Source organism: Anas platyrhynchos, chromosome 2 (genome assembly GCF_047663525.1).
Source record: "Anas platyrhynchos isolate ZD024472 breed Pekin duck chromosome 2, IASCAAS_PekinDuck_T2T, whole genome shotgun sequence".
NCBI classification, from domain to species: Eukaryota; Metazoa; Chordata; class Aves; order Anseriformes; family Anatidae; genus Anas; species Anas platyrhynchos.
Window position 1 is genome coordinate 111,513 of NC_092588.1, and position 15,830 is coordinate 127,342.

Genomic DNA, 15,830 nt, shown 5'->3' on the forward strand with positions numbered 1-15,830 from the left:
TTGCCAGCTTTCTACAGAAGGTATATATAACATGCTAAGCAATCAAGTAATAGCGTAGAGTTTATCAATTCAGTCCACAGTAATGCTGCTCTGCTTTGTTGACAAGGACTAGTCAGTAGTTCCCAGGATCCTCTTTATTACTCTTTTTTAAAATGGATGTGAGAATTCTTTCTCTCCAGTCATTGGAGACTTTCCTGGGCTGCCATGATTTGTCAAAGATGGTGGAAAGTTTTGCATCAGCCAATTCCCTCAGGGCCTTAAAATGCAGCTTGTCCAGTCCCATGGACTTGTGTATGTTCAGGTTCACCAGGTGGCCTCAAAACTGATCTCTTGTAATGGGAGTGACTTTGTTGCACCAGTTCCTGCCTTGAGGTTCAGGGACTTGAGAGATGTGGGAAGAGTAATTACCAGTGAAAACTGAGACAAAAAAAAAAAAGTTTTTCACATTGGTTGTCACTTGTTCTCCTCTTATTTATCAGGTGCGTATATTTTCCATATTCCTCCTTTTCTGGGCAACATACCTGTAAAAGCCCTTCTTATTGTTCTTCACATTCCTTGCCAAATTCAGCCTCTAGCTTTTCTGATCCAATCCCTACACATCCAGGCAGCATCCTTACATTATCCTCAGGATGTATGTCCCTGGTTCTGCTGCATTTTCTTCTCACTTTTTAGTTTGACCAGGAAGGTCTTACTCAACCATGCGGGTCTCATGCCTTTCTTGCCTTGTTTCTTAAACATGTGAATTGAGAGACCTTGTGCTCCAAGAAAAAAAAAAAAAAAGTCCTTGAAAAGCTGTCAGCTCTGTTCTGCTCTTTTAAGCCTTTAACCCTTCTGCTCAGGGGCAGTTTTCTACGGGGTCCCCCATCCAATAATTCTTTAAGCAACTGGAAGTTTGCGCTCCTAAAATTCAAGATCTTACCTCAGGATTGTGAATTCCACCAGGGCAGGGTAGTAATTACTGCAGGTCTCGTAATGCTTCTATTCTGGTTGGGCTGTCTATCACCTGCATTAGAAAATATCCTCAATGCACTCCAAGTGTCTCCTGGACTGTTTAATCTTGCTGTGCGACTTTTCCAGTAAATATCAGGGTGGTTGAAGCCCCCTAGCTGGATCAGGCCTGTGAGCATGAAGCTCCTTGTTTGTAGCTGAAGTAAGAATGTTTGCTTGGCCCCCAATTTTTAGCCATAAGCCCTCAATGTGTTCATCACCGTTTTTAAAGACAGGTCCCCCTCTGCTCCCCCTCTTCCTTGCCTGTCCCTTCTGAACAGTTTATAGCCACTGACTGCAGCACTCCAGTCATGTGCTTTATCCAACCAAGTTTCAGTGACACCAATTAGATCATAGTTTTCTAGCTGCACAGTGGCTTCCAACTCCTCCTGTTTGTTACATGTACTGGCAAAAAGACACTTAAGTTGGGCTGTTGTCCATGTCACTTTTTTAGGTGAACATACCCTGATTCCTTTTAGGCATTTCACAAGTGTTTGCTTCCCTGTTGATTCCTAATATACCAGCAGCCACTGGCTGTTCTCTATTACTCAAAACTTCATCCCCTTTCATGAACTAGAAGCAGGAAAATTACCAGCATGATTGCTAGATTATACGTTTGCTGATCATCAGAAAGAAAGTGTTGGTATAGAAATTGCAGACTTCACAAAGGGCAAACCACATTAACTAAAGGTTCTAAAATGTAAAGTAAACTTTATTATCCTTGAACCACAAAATAGATTTCTTTGGTTGTACAAATTTCACTAGTTACAGTCTTGATGCGCTAATTTTCCCTCAGAGTCTCTCAGGAGAGAAGGGGAGAGAACCCAGAACCTGGCACCAGGTACCACAAAGGGAAAGAAAAAAATCACGTTAGTCACCAAAACCAATCCAGGATTGTTTCCAAAATTGCTCTTGTTAAAAAGCATATGCTAAAATTAGATTTTAAAAAGGAAAAGCTCAAATTGCTGATGATGGAAGCAGCTATAGCTGCAGCTTGAGATTATCTGAGTTCCCCCTTCAAAGACCTGTAAAATTAAAACATGAAGTCAGTTAAAAATGATCCACTGGATTTTGGCATGAAGGGAGAGTTTCAACTATAAAAAAAAATGCATCCAGTCATACAGCAAATATACAAGCAGAAGTGCCTGCCACTCCCAAGCCCCATCCAGCCACTGAGAGGCTTAAGATACAACTCTGGTCTTACTGATGGACTGGTTCACCAGAGAGCACCATTGTATCTGTGTAGACAGATCAAACTACTGTCAAGTTCAGATGTCTTTCTCTCTATTGGAGGCATTAACAAAAACAAACCAAAACAAACAAACAAAACCCAAACAGACAAAAACAACCAAAAAAAAAAAAACCACAAGAAAAAAAAAGGGATGTTTTACTTCAGTAGTGGGCAGTAGAGCAGCAGAGACTGATTTCAGAGCAATAAGCGGTGTCAGTCTCCTCCACAAATGCAGAGGTCACTTGATACAGACTGTTCATGGCCCTTTCGTGGAAACCAGGAATGACACTCCTGCTCCTTTCTCATTTTTATTTTTCCTCCTGCATGTATTTGCCCTGTTCTATGTGGGCAGGGGCCTGAAGACAACAAGCTGGCAGAAAGCAGAACCGTGTAGTTATTGCAAGGCATAGGCCAGATCCATCTCACTTCATTGTGCTCCCTGCCTAGCAGGCACTCCTTGAGAGTCCCACACTGAGCACCCCTCATAATATCACATTTCATTTCACAGCTAGTGGGCAACACAATGGAGTCACTTACTAGTATCCTCCTATCTGTAAGACCCTATTACTCCTAACTTGACCCCAGCAATGCCATTTCCTACCCTTCCCCATTTCCTGAATCCTAACCCGCTACCTTATCTGCTGTTTACACCTCCTACCTCTGCCACCGCATCCTAATCCCCAACTACTCTGCTCTCTATTGCTGTCACACATGCACACTGCTATACCCTTGCTACACCTTTTCTACTCCTTTCTCATTTCTGCCGCAGTTCACCAAATCAGACACAATGTGGACAGAAGACAGATACCTGGCCTCCTCTGACACTTAGAACAGCATGCAGGTAGAGTGGTTCACGCTGCATGCACACAATTATGTGTATCTCTAGGTGGGTACCTGTCTCCCAGAATAGCACAAAATACTGTCAGGAGCAGTTTCCTACATGGGACAGATTGCTGCACTCACAGAGGCAAGTGAAATGGAGCTGATGCTTCCTAGAGCTGGCACAGGCTCCTGCTCGTTCAGTCGTCTTTGCTTGAGACAGTTGTCAGTGTCAGAGGGAGGCACTTCACTGAATTATTTTTTTTCTTTTTGCCTCCAAGCTACCTACTTCCACACACTCCCAAAAGAAAGTGAGGTGACACAGTGTGGGAGGTGGAAGGAGATGCTTCTTGGCAAAAGACTGGAAATTAAATAGGAGCAAAGGCTAGAACTTCCTTCTAATTCATACCAGAGTAGAAGCTCCCATATTAACTATTTAAAAAAATATCCAAGTTGAGGAAATAACAGCTGGAGCCCTACACACTCTTACACTCATATGTTCTCCGTCCTATCCCCTCCCTCCCCCCCAATATTTACAGGCTAACAAACTGCAGCTGCCCACTGTCCTACCCACACCTCCTCTCAATTAGCCATCTTAGTCTAGTGTTGTCCTGTTTTGTTTAGGACACGCCCCAGTGCACTATTGGGTGAGAAAAGAGGGTGGTTCACAGCCTTAAAGGAAGTTAGTTAACCACAATGCTCCCTGGGGTGCTCAGTTCCCATCCAGAGTCCAGGAGGCAGTGCTGTTCCTGGAGCACAGGAAGTTCAAGAGCCCTGCGTTGGGCTATTCTATCACCCAGGTGCATCAGATCATCTACGTTGGGACAGCAGTCTCCAGACTGCGCCGGCTGTGTCGGAGTTTGCGTTTGCTGCTGTACAGAGCCATTTCTTCAAGTGCTGATGCAGTAGGTGTTGATGAATCATGTGTTAGTAATGTTTCCTCTTCCTCTGGCTGCCCATCTTGCTCCTGAGGAACTGCACAAACAACAGAAGTCAAGATTTTAGGAGAAAGTGTCAGGTTAAGTGTTTAGCTGATACAGTTAATGATGACAGAGGGATATACCCAGGTACTGAATTTGAGTACCTGGGTATACAGGTACCCAGTCCTTAAAGCTGGAGTCTTTAAGATGTGATTAAGTAATACCATGCCCGGAACTTTTAGGTGACCTGTACCTAACCTAAAGTACTGCCTACTGTGGAGTCTGGGAAGAAAGTCACACACCTCAGGTGATATCTGCCCCTAACACCCAGGATTCACTGAAAACAGTATGGAAGCACCAAGCTTTAGGAAAAAATCAAGTACATTGAAGAGACTGAGGTGTATGTTAGCGCGCTAAGCATTTTGGTAGTTTCAAAGGAGTATCAAGCCCTGAAGAGCAGTATGAGCACCAGGATGGTATGCAGTACCTACTGAGAGAGGTGAGCATTCTGGCCTGGGTTAATGTTGAAGTTGCATGACTGAAGTCCTTCCTGTGAATTTAGACTTCAACTTGGGTCTCCCACCAAAATAACTCACCAGAAAATATTCTGGCAGGACTGACCCTCAGTTAACTTGGTCTCAGGCCTTTCAGGATGTATTCCACATCTGAAGTACACTGAAAAGAACTGGTACAGCTTACCCCATGTACTTTTACATACACCTGGAACATAAGCCCCTTGTGATAATATTGCTTGAGCATCTACTGTGAGATATTTGTGTAAAAAGGAAAAAGTTTCCTGAAGCCCCAGATTTTTTCCTTCAAGTACAAACTGGCTCCTGGGAAGCCTGCCTGAAGTCATTGAATTTAATAGAGAACCTCAAATACAGAAATCCATGAATATATATCAGATCAAAGGTGCACAGTCTGCTGATGCTGAGTTGTACCTGGTAGGCTACCCTCTACTCTAGAGCCATGTTCCAAGATGTAATGTCACATTAGTTACACTACCCACATTGGAATATTTGTTATAATCCAGAAGCCTTCCTGAACTAATAACTGTAGTATCAACCTGTTGTTTGCAAAGGCCTCAGAACCAAGTGAGCATAGGTGACAAAACTGGTATCTTGAAAGGATTCTGGGATTGACAAATAGATGACTGACTTTCGAACAAAGCAAGCTGGTATAAAACAAAAGCATTGACAGACATGCAGATAAATTCAAACTGGGGAGAGGAATCAATGTGTCTCAGAGGGAATTCATTGCTCTTAGACCACTAGAAATTCTCAAAGCAGTCATCAAACATGCAAATAAGTATGATCTCAACACAGTATACTGGACTTTAAAAAAAAAAAAAATTAATCTTCAGCTAAAGCTCATAGGATAAAACAACACATCCTTTAGGGTATAAATAGATAAAGCATTGACAAATTGTAGGAAGAAATTACCGTGCATCACAAAATGGAGTAGCTATCTATAGTAGGGTCAGGTTTTGGTAACTAATGAGGAGTAGAAGTGATTATGACTGCATTGAGAAAAATTGCTGATTATTCCAAGCTGTGTATCAAGAGAAGTCAAATGAAACTCAGCTACAAAAAGTGTACTGGGATTTTACAGAGTTGACTGGGCAATAACAAGGAAGGTGAAAAATTACTGCAAATGTGTACAGATTCAAGAAAAAAGCAAACACCTCTGAAATTAAAGGCCTCTGGCTTATAAAATGTAACACCACAGTTTGTTGTAGCCTGGAGCAGTTTTCTGGAAAGAATCATGTTATGCTTCTTTTATGTTCTTTTCTTGGCATTCCCAGTAGCTCATGTCAGATTATCCCAAGCCTTGTGCTGACATTTATGTCTACTTCTACAGTTGGATGAAGCTTAAGCTCAAAAAAAGTAGTATAATACTGATTGTGCATCAAATGCAACATCCTTAAATAGAAATCATGGTTCTGCATCAATTCTATAGTCATTAGGAGAAGCTTTCTGAAAACAATGCAATTCTCAGGAACACAGTTTCACTTTTGATTATTAGATATCAGAAAAGATGGGAGAACATTAGGATTCATTAGAGAAACATTAGAGAAGACATTCTGCTACTGCGTAACTCTTTATATACCTGCATTTGCAATAGTGCATAGTGATGGAACTCAACACCACAAAGTGTCAAAAAAGATGGAATAAGTAGTTTAGAAAGACTAGATAATTTTTAGAGGATTATTCCATTGATAATCCAGATACAATACCTGGCTCAAGACATCCATAATTAATAGGTCATTGAAGAAAATTGAGAAGATTCATGCAAGCAAGCTCATTTTCTCTGATTGTTACTGTCTTCCCCTAATTTACATAATCATTCACAGCTAGAGATACTGATATATTCTGAACCAGTACAGCCTCCCTTATGTCCTCCCTATCCTGACAGAAGTCAGAAAACAATGGAAAGGAACACATGCATTGCAACTTGTATGAATCTAGAGATTCTAGATTTGTGAAATTTTGACATTTTTGTGGTAAAGAATCTGTAAAAAATAAGTTTGGAAAGCAAAAGGGTGGATGCAGTTCTTGGGACCAGAGAGGTGGCTGTAGAGGCTTGATGAGGCTAAACATGCAAGAAGAAGGTAAAGGGATCATCCGTGTTTCCCACATGTATATGAGCTGCTGAGCTGTGTCCTAGGCCAAACTAGTAATACAAGTAGTGACTGGACAAGTGTAGGACAAGAAGATAACTTTCCCATGTAAGTTGCTGTAAACATCAGACATAACAAAGACCATGAGGAGAAAAATAACTTCTTGAATATCATAAATTGGTGTTCAATAATTAGAGCAATAGAAAGTTACAACGGATGTATTTATGAAACCTAATGGTTATAAGATTGGAAAGCAAAAGCCACTGGCTGTAAGTGATTTGGAAAGGCTGTATCATAAAACAAGAACCTAGCATGGTCCCACCCTAAAAATGCTAGTACATAGTTCATTATCTTCATGGCCTCTTAACAGCCTTGGATTTAATGTTTTTAAACACCTTTAAAAGATGATGGTGGGGGACTACTGCAGACCATTAAGTCAGACCCAAGAATGGAAGGGACTGTTTCTTAGAGCCCATCTGCAATGAGCAAAAAGAAAATCACAGGATTGTTGAGACTGAAGGGACCTCTGGAGATCATCTGGGCCAACTCCCTACCAAGCAGGTTCACCTAACACATGCTGCACAGGATGGCATCCAGGCAGGTTTTAAATGTCTCCAGAGAAGGAGACTCCACAATCTCTCCGGGCAACCTGTTCCAGTGCTCTGATCACCCTTACAATAAAGAAATGTTTCCTCATATTCAGCCAGAACTTCCTGTGTTTCAGTTTGTGCCTGTTGCCTCTTGTCCTGTCACTAGGCACCACTGAAAAGAGTGAAATGTTGTTTTGAAAGATGTAAAGAAGAGAAATATGCTAATGCTTTCCTGCGGTCAGCAGTTAAGATTTCTTGGAGTTTCTATTATATTGATATTCTATCATAAAGGTTAGGAATTGCTTATGAGTTTACCACATGGTCAAACAGCCATAATTCCATGATCAAGGAAAATTGTGATTATAACCCCAATGCATGTAGAGGTGTCACTAAATGTAGCAATTAGACATGACTAAAGCTGTATTAAATACACACTCCTTTAATTTTGGTAATAGGTTTTTCCTTCCTTTTCCCATTACAGTAAAGAAAAATACAAATAAAAATCACTCCAATTATCAGGAATTTTCTCAGTTAAATATTTTATTCCAAATATTGTCTCCACATATTCTGAGAAAAATATCTAAAAAGAGGGGAACACAGGACCAGCAGGAGGCTGGAACTGTTGCTGAAAAGGAGAGGTTTTTGAGTCCCAATACAAAAAAATGCCCAAAAATCAATGTATGCTTCATGAATTATTTTTTTTTAATCTATACACTGGCTGAAATGTTGCACTTCCCAGAAGAATGAGATGGGAAAAAAATGGAAACAAAGAAAGAAAGGAACAAAAAAAAATTGAGAGCTTTCAGGTCATTCAGGTTGGAAAAGACACCTAAGATCATCTAGTCTAACCTTTGACCCATACCAAGAGAGTGCAGCTGCATCTTCAGCTGCTATTCTTCCAAATCGATTTTGGAAAACCTGCATCCTTTTTGGTGTATATCACAGCTTCATACAATGGTGACTTAAGGATTAAATAAAAATTAAAGACCGGCTCAAAAAAAACCCAAAACAATAAAACAAAAAACTCTTAATAGAGCACCACCAATTTTCTTTATGGCTTCTGTTCTCTATGAGGATGCAACAGACCAATGACAGGCAATAGTGAAGTCTGAAACCATTGTGCAATTCCTGATTATTTCTCAATCCTTCTGTGACCTGTCTTATGCAGGTTATGGAGACTAAGTAAATGGATCACCTCAAAAGTAAAAAACAGAGTTGGAAAGTTTGCACAGGCATGAGAAATAGATACTACTCTCAGGATAGTAAACTTTTGTTGAACATCTCTACAGCAGAACCTCCTCTGGAAATGATTGTACATTGATCAATGTACATTGAAATGAATATAAATGTAAATGAATGTACATTGATCAGCAATCTGGAGTGCAGCCTTTACCAAGAGAGAACTGCAAAGATAAAATTGAAAGCTTAACTGTTTCTTGTGTAAAATAAAAGAAAAATAAATAGATGTGGAGTAGGCAGAAGAAACCCAGCACCAACTGTTGAATGACACAAAAATACTATTAAAGAGGAGGCAGGCCCTGCTGAGCTCCACACTACTCCTTGAGCCACCTGAAATGATATGGAAGATAGTCTGAGCGTGTCTGTTATAGCTGGGAACAGGAAGACATACTGTAGCTAGCACAGTCTGAAGAGTCAAAGCTTTAATTAGTGTTTATTTAGGTGACCATGCACAAAGATCCACAAGGTGACCTGAAGAGTCACCGGGCTACATCCAAATGCTCTCAAATCCTAAACCAGAATGACTTTAGTTGTTGCTGCTTGCTGCTGGCAGTGAGATTCTTTGCTTTAGCAGAATGAGCACAAGGAAGACTGTGAACAATGGACATTATCCACTGCCAGCGGGTGCCAGAGGCCAAAGCTTCCCACCCATGTTCTACTATCATTTGTTACTCCAGAACACAAAACAGGAAGGAGATTAGGCATGCTTGTAACACACAATTCTCAGCAAATTAGCCATCACTGAAGTGCAATGCAGATATCCTACCCAAGACTGAATGTAGCAAGTTTCAAGGTTTCATTCTAGAATGGACAAAAAAAAAAAAAAGGAAAAAAAAAAGTCATTTCTTCAAGCAGCAAGAAGTTGAAGTCCTTGGGGATTCCATACGCAGGCAAAGGCAAACTCTAGAACTGTGATGGGACACAAGTAGTAGCACAAAGAAGAATCCTCTGGCCATCAGCTTACCTGAGTTATTTCTGTCATCTATGTATCTGAGGTCATCAGCTGCATCGGGTGACTGGAAAAGAGCAGAAGACAGAAGCATCCATCTCTGTAACAGCAGTGCCAGGTAATTCCCCACCTCCAGCCTTCCAACACACTACAGAGAACTTTTCGCCCTCAAAGGCTCTGGTAATAAAGCAGCCAGGGCATGACCCTCAGTGAATTCACATGATTACCCCCCAACTCCCCAACATGAGGGTTGGACCCAATGATATCCCGAGGTCCCTTCCAGCCCCTACAATTCTGTGTGTGATTACACATTAACCTTTTGAGCTGAAGTCAACCAGCCCAGTGTCTGAATTGTGAGGTTAGAGGTGTGTCAGCGCACCACATTACTCTCCCATTACTTTGTATGGGTAGGGAGGAGGGGATAGAAAGTGGCAGGAAAGGCAAAAAGCATAAAGACGATTTAAAAGGAGTAGAAACATGGGAGGGGAGCAATGACATATTTCTTTGAGAGTCTTTGATCCTAATTTTGTACATGCACTGTTCCCAGGCCTAGCTTCTTAGGCAAAAACAAAATTTTTCTTTATTCAGGTGTGTACAGAGAACTGACATGGGATAGTAAGTGCTTACATCCCAACAGGTGGCAGAGACAGCTCTAGAAAAATGGCTAAGTGATAGCTATGAAACTGTACCAGTTCCTGCTAACATTAAAGACTTCACAGAATGAAGCCTGTTCCAAAAACCAACCAGAGCTGTCTGTAGTTCACCAGGTCAGAGTGACAGCACAATGAGAAAACAACTTTGCTCATGGTCATAAACTTGAGGTGGCTCGAAAATCAGCACAACTCCGGGCACTGGAATAAATGTCCCAAGTACTTCTTACTTCACTCAAGTAGAAAATTTAATCTAGCTGAGTATAGGACTTCGAGGACAGAAAGGTCAAAGTACTCTGTAAAGGTACTTGTTTGCATCAAAAATGGCTGCTTTTATTACTTCTACTATTCTTTCTAAGTTTGTACACAATACTTACACTGAGCTCAACGCTTCCGAGCTATACAAATGTTTCAGAAGAACTTAGTATTCCACAGGTTTAATAATGACAAATTTCTGAAACTTTTGGCCACCATTGATCAAAATCTTCTTTTAGGAGTCTTCTTGTTCAGCTCAAGAACACAAGTAGAAACTTAGTTGTAGGATAAAGAATGATGGCTCTATTCACTTCTATGGAAAGCATTAAGGAAGTTTCACAGCTGTGAGAAATGCAAGAAGCTCTCATTTACCTATAAATTTTTCCTATAAATTTTACGCATAAATTTTTATGCAAGCAATGAAATTGGTGAGGGTAGGAAAGTGGGAGATGATCTCAGTTCACTGAGTGACTTAGAAATAAAGTGAATGCAAGGTAGAAATCATGTTCTTCATGAACAGCAGAGAGCAGAACATAGGGAACTGTGTTGACTTTGGCATGTATTGCTGAGAAACATAGTGCAGCCAAATAGCATTGTGCTGATCCAAAGTGACTGACAGTTGCGTGACTATGGCCAGGAAGAAACACAGTCTTTTAATTAACTGCACTGCTGTGAGAGGTCCAGAGGAATTGCCTGATGACTTGGAGGTGTAGCCTTATCACTTAGAGGTAACTTCTCAGCTGCATCAAGACACAGTGCTGCACTATGACCTCAGCAGAGGTTTGGGGAAACTCAGGGAGCACAGGGCTGCCAGTGGGGCTTGAGTTGCCACTCCTACTCTCTACTCACTTACTTGGTACAAAACCTGGACAAGTGTGCACCACAACAGGGAAGGGATTCTTACAGAAAAAGATCAGTGACTACGAAGGGCTGGGCAACACAATGAGCAAAAGCCGTCAGCCAAGAATATGAATCAAATGTTTAACTGCCTGAGACTCCTCAAACTAGAACTCTGCTAAAGTCAGCCTGGTAGTGGGAAAAAGACCTTTTGGGACCTGGAACATTTGTGTCATGGCAGTAGGTTAAAGCCTAACATGCCCATATTTGCTAGCTTCCCACACACACTACAAATGTAAATGCAGGTATCTGCCTCATTGTCTTTTCATAAAGCTAAAACAACAACAACAAAAATACAGATATATAGTATCTGCTCAAATCATCTGTCACGTGCAATCAGTTAATGACTAAATCAGACAAATGCAGAAATAGGCAGCTCACATGAACGACAAAGCAGCTTAAATGACATGAGGACATAAGCTCTTTTCTCCCCTAAAAGAATCTTGCCAAGGTGCTCATGCCGCAGACTTGATGTCCTCTTACCACTATTACTTCATAACTGATCTACAGAAGCATTACAGCATAAGACAATTGTCAACAGCTGCTTCTTGGGCAGGATGCTAGATACATTCCAGTTTGAAGTTAACATTAACTCCAATTTGCAACTTCTTGGCAATTATTTCCATATTTTTTTCTTCCATTTTAGTTCTCATCTTTCACTTAATATTTCATGATCAGTTAAAGTGAAGATGTAGTTACTTTGTATTTGAAAAGGCTTTCACACTATTTTTAAAACTGTCTGGAGCAAATTTTTAACAACTTGACTGAAGTCTCCAATAATCTCAATTATAAAGCATGGTCAGCTGCCTTTGCCCAATCAACAGTGACTCTGAAGAGGACTTCCTCAAGTCATTCAACCTCTCTTCTGAAGGTCATCACTTCAGGTGCAGGCAATTCTATCACATCAAACACTAACCCATAGATGGCAGAAATTCAGCATGCAGTTTATACCTGGATTTCGTAAACAGGTTTGGAGGAAGGAATAGCAGCAAATTCCCGGTAGTCAAACTTCTTTTCAGACATGGACTAGAAGGGACAGCAAATGAGAAGAAACAGAGAAGAGAGTAAGGAGAGAGAAAAGGATGGAGAGAGAGCAGCACAGCGAGTGATCTACGCAGAGCTGGAAGCAGAGCGTCTCAGTTATTGACAACAGTGTCTAGATACAGCCTCTGAAAAAAAAGGCAACTCGTGGACATGGTCTTTCATCTGTTCTGGTGTGAAGACAGGTGGTCCAAGTTGCAGAGAAAGCATATGCTCTAGTAAACTGCACACACAGAACAGGGTTCTTAACATAACCTAGTGTGTATGGAAAAATCAGTGGCAAGATTCCTGATAGTTGTAGCACAGCTGATATTTCAATTTGGAGTTGTCTGTATTGTGTGACCTTAGGCAAAGCTAGGTCCTCTTTCTGTGCAGCTGCTCCCACCATTCTGTGGTCTTATTGATTTTGACAGTTCTCTGCAACAATGTCCTGTTGCATTTATACGGTGGTTAGAAAAAGTAAGACGTTGATTTCAGCTAAAGTTCTCAGTATTATGCTACTGAAGAGACAAGGGGGCAAAGTCTCTAAAGTAAAAGGCTTTCTGAACATGGAGATAGTGTAAAGGAACCAAGAAAGGGATGAAATAGTAAAACAGAGAAATGGAAAACAGATGCTACAGAGTAGCTGTAACAAAGGGGGATGCCTCTAGCAATCAGTATGACAGAGCTCCATCCACAGTGCCCTCCTCTTCACAATTCCGTACATCATGCAGCCAGATTCGGATTAAATGTTTAAATAGGGATCCCATTGTCCAGATTCACACCCAAGGTGAGTAACTGAGAAACCCCAGGATTGCAGGTGAGAGAACATAGGCAAGCAGAATATGTCATACCAGCCTTCCCGGTGAAGTGACGTTCCTGGGACTGCAATCTGCAAAGGATAACACGAAAACATTATTTAGTGAATGTCTGTATTATCTGCAACACATACACACACAAACCTGCACATTCCACTTAACAGTATTTAAGTGTGATAAAAGACTAGACTCAGGGAAGACACCGCAGTCTCAAAATAAATGCCTCTCTCCTTTTTAGTCATGATGCTCTTTTTAGTTCTGCTCTGGTTCCCGGGAACCGTAACTCAAATGTATTGGTCTCTCAAATTTTCTACGTGTCAGGATTATCTCTTCTGCTGAGAAATGTCATGAGCTTAGAAGGCACTTGCAACTTTAGCTGAACGAAGAAACTGCTTTAGCAAGTCTGTTTTCAAGTAAGTTAAACTACAGAAGCATTAACTTTTTTTCCTTAGAGATACAGATAGCTGTACAGTACCTTCCAGTGGTGTTGGTGATGGGGTAGGAACAGGTGAAGGTGACTCTGCCAGCTGCTCCAGAGTGCTGCGTTTTTTCCCCTCCTTGGACTTGGCAATGACCATTTGGGCTTTAAGAGCATCCTGTTCAAGGGATTTCATCCTGTCTCAGAAAGAAGGAGGGAGGGAGAAAAAGGCATCAGATATTGCCTTCTCTGTAAAAGATAATGCCCTCTTCTGTGCCCAGCAACTGGACCACAGTCAACAAGCTGAGTGCAGAAAGGCAGATTAAGTTCTTTTGGTTCCCTGAGGCAGACAGATTTTCAAAGCAGGAGAGAACAGCTTGGTTTGCTCTCATCAGACACTGCTGTCCTGAAACACACATGCTCACATGTGTGTTGAAGAGACAGAGCCTGGAGCTAAGCATCAACCCAATGCAATGCTGCAGGCCTTCTCAGAGGTGCCATATAGGAAGGAGAGCAACCCAAATTAGGAAACAAGGAAGGGAATGGCCAGGACTCAGATGAGTAGGATTTGTTTCACTCTCCTCTTTGCTCTCAGTGTGTTGCATCTTAACCCTCTTATGTCATTAGGAGATTATGAAATACCTAAGAAAAAGTACATTCAGCCCTCAGAAATGTCCGCTCCCACCCAGCCAAACAGACCCAGCATCCCCCCTTCATTCTCATTAACTGTTAGTAGTCTGTGGGACCTTAGAGAAATGAACACCAGCAACAGCTAAAAATCTTCTCCCTACCCCTAGCAGGTCACAGGTTGGTGCACTGCATTAGGATGTGGGGACACAGACAGGACAGTTGAGCATGCAGCCAGCAGGGTTGGGGCTGTGCACACCTGGATTGGCTTCCTGACCCAGGGATTCTTGAGGCGTGACTCTGCACTGGACTAGACATCTGAGCTGGCCTGGCCCCGGGAGCAGGTGCCCACTGTCGGGACTGGTACAGCTTCCTGGCCAGATCCTGCTCGTACTGTTTAATACTGTCTTCAAGAGTTGAGGATCTGAAGAGGAGGAAGAGGAGGAGGAGGAAGAAGAAGAGAGGGAGGAGGAAAAGGAACAGGAGATGATGGTGATGAACATTACAGCGGACAAGCACAGGGAAAGAAAGAAGCAGATACATGAACATAACCTGGCAAGGGGAAGTGTGTGTCTGATAATAGGCATAGCCTTGATTAGAACAGGCTCCTATACATCTGATCCTGCCCAACACCAACTGCTGTATTAGAAGCAGTAACCTCCAGAGGGCAATCTGGGATGATGTGCCCACAAGTGTTAGCCTTCAGAGTCTAAGTAGGTGGCCCTCCTGGGAGGAAAGGACTAGAAACACTCAGCAGACCAGTGGAAATGCCCAGGAGGTAGTTCAAAGAAGTGTGTGCGTGTATGAAGCAGACTGAGGGCATACAGGACATGAGTGTGTGTATGTGCATGCACATTTGATCACCTCTGTACATTTGCATACAAACATCTGACCACCTTTAGCATGCACCTTTGTTTGACCATGATAAAATGAGATCATGGAATCACAGAATATCCCCAGTTGGAAGGAACACATGACAATCATTGAGCCCAGCTACTGACTCCACACAGGGCAACCTAAGAGTTAAACTATATCTCTGAGAATGTTGTCCAAATGCTTCTTGAACACCACTAACAGGCTTGGGACCGCGACCATGTCTCTGGGGAGCCTGTTCCAGTGCCCAACCACACTCTCAGTGAAGAAGCTTTCCCTAACCCCCAGCCTGACCCTCTCCTGTCACAGCTCCATGCCGTTCCCTTGGGTCCTGTCACTGTCACCAGAAAGCAGAGCTCAGCGCCTGCCCCTCCTCTCCCCTTGTGAGGAAGCTGCAGGCCGCCATGAGGCCTCCCTTCAGTCTCCTCTTCTCTAGGCTGAACGAACCAAGTGACCTCAGCTGTTCCTCATACATCTTCCCCTCTCGTCCTTTAACCACCTTTGTTGCCTTCCTTTGAGCACATTCTATTATTTTTATACCCTTCTTATATTGCAGAGCTCCAAACCGCACACACTATTCAAGGTGAGGCCACACCAATGCAAAACGGGCATGCACATTATGAAGGGTCTGTTTGCTGCAGGCCCTGAAACACTTGCAATTGCAGAGATGAGTGCATCCATATGTGCACATTGGGAAAACTGCCAAGATGCATATAGGCCTCGCTGTACTGCCGTTCCCCCTCAATATGTGCCTGTACCTTCTCAGTCACACTCTTCCTATGGTACCACTGTCAACAGCTGTGTGCACTGAGAACACTTATGTAGCACAGTCCTCAGTGTGTTTGTCCCAAGAGAGGACAGGGGAGTGGGTGTGTGGGGGTGGGGTGAGGATGGGGGGCATCACATGTCCTGTC

At 42.3% G+C, this 15,830-nt stretch overlaps 1 protein-coding gene across 36 annotated transcripts in view; it reads right to left on the reverse strand.

Annotated features, from left to right (window-relative positions):
* Nucleotides 1-1,678: 1,678 nt before the first annotated feature.
* SCRIB (scribble planar cell polarity protein) overlaps nt 1,679-15,830 on the reverse strand; it is a 114,520-nt gene continuing 100,368 nt past the window's right edge. For 30 of the 36 annotated variants that reach the window (XM_072034137.1, XM_038175230.2, XM_038175263.2 and 27 more), the window contains 6 exons: nt 14,303-14,467; nt 13,474-13,613; nt 13,035-13,072; nt 12,112-12,186; nt 9,374-9,425; nt 1,679-4,012 (listed from right to left, as the gene is read on the reverse strand). In XM_072034137.1, the coding sequence (XP_071890238.1) occupies nt 3,852-4,012; nt 9,374-9,425; nt 12,112-12,186; nt 13,035-13,072; nt 13,474-13,613; nt 14,303-14,467 (631 nt within the window). In that variant the 3' untranslated portion in view covers nt 1,679-3,851. Of the gene's footprint in view, nt 4,013-9,175; nt 9,211-9,373; nt 9,426-12,111; nt 12,187-13,034; nt 13,073-13,473; nt 13,614-14,302; nt 14,468-15,830 lie in introns of all 36 variants that reach the window. The other 6 variants (XM_038175264.2, XM_038175239.2, XM_038175234.2 and 3 more) reach the window with 5 other exon arrangements.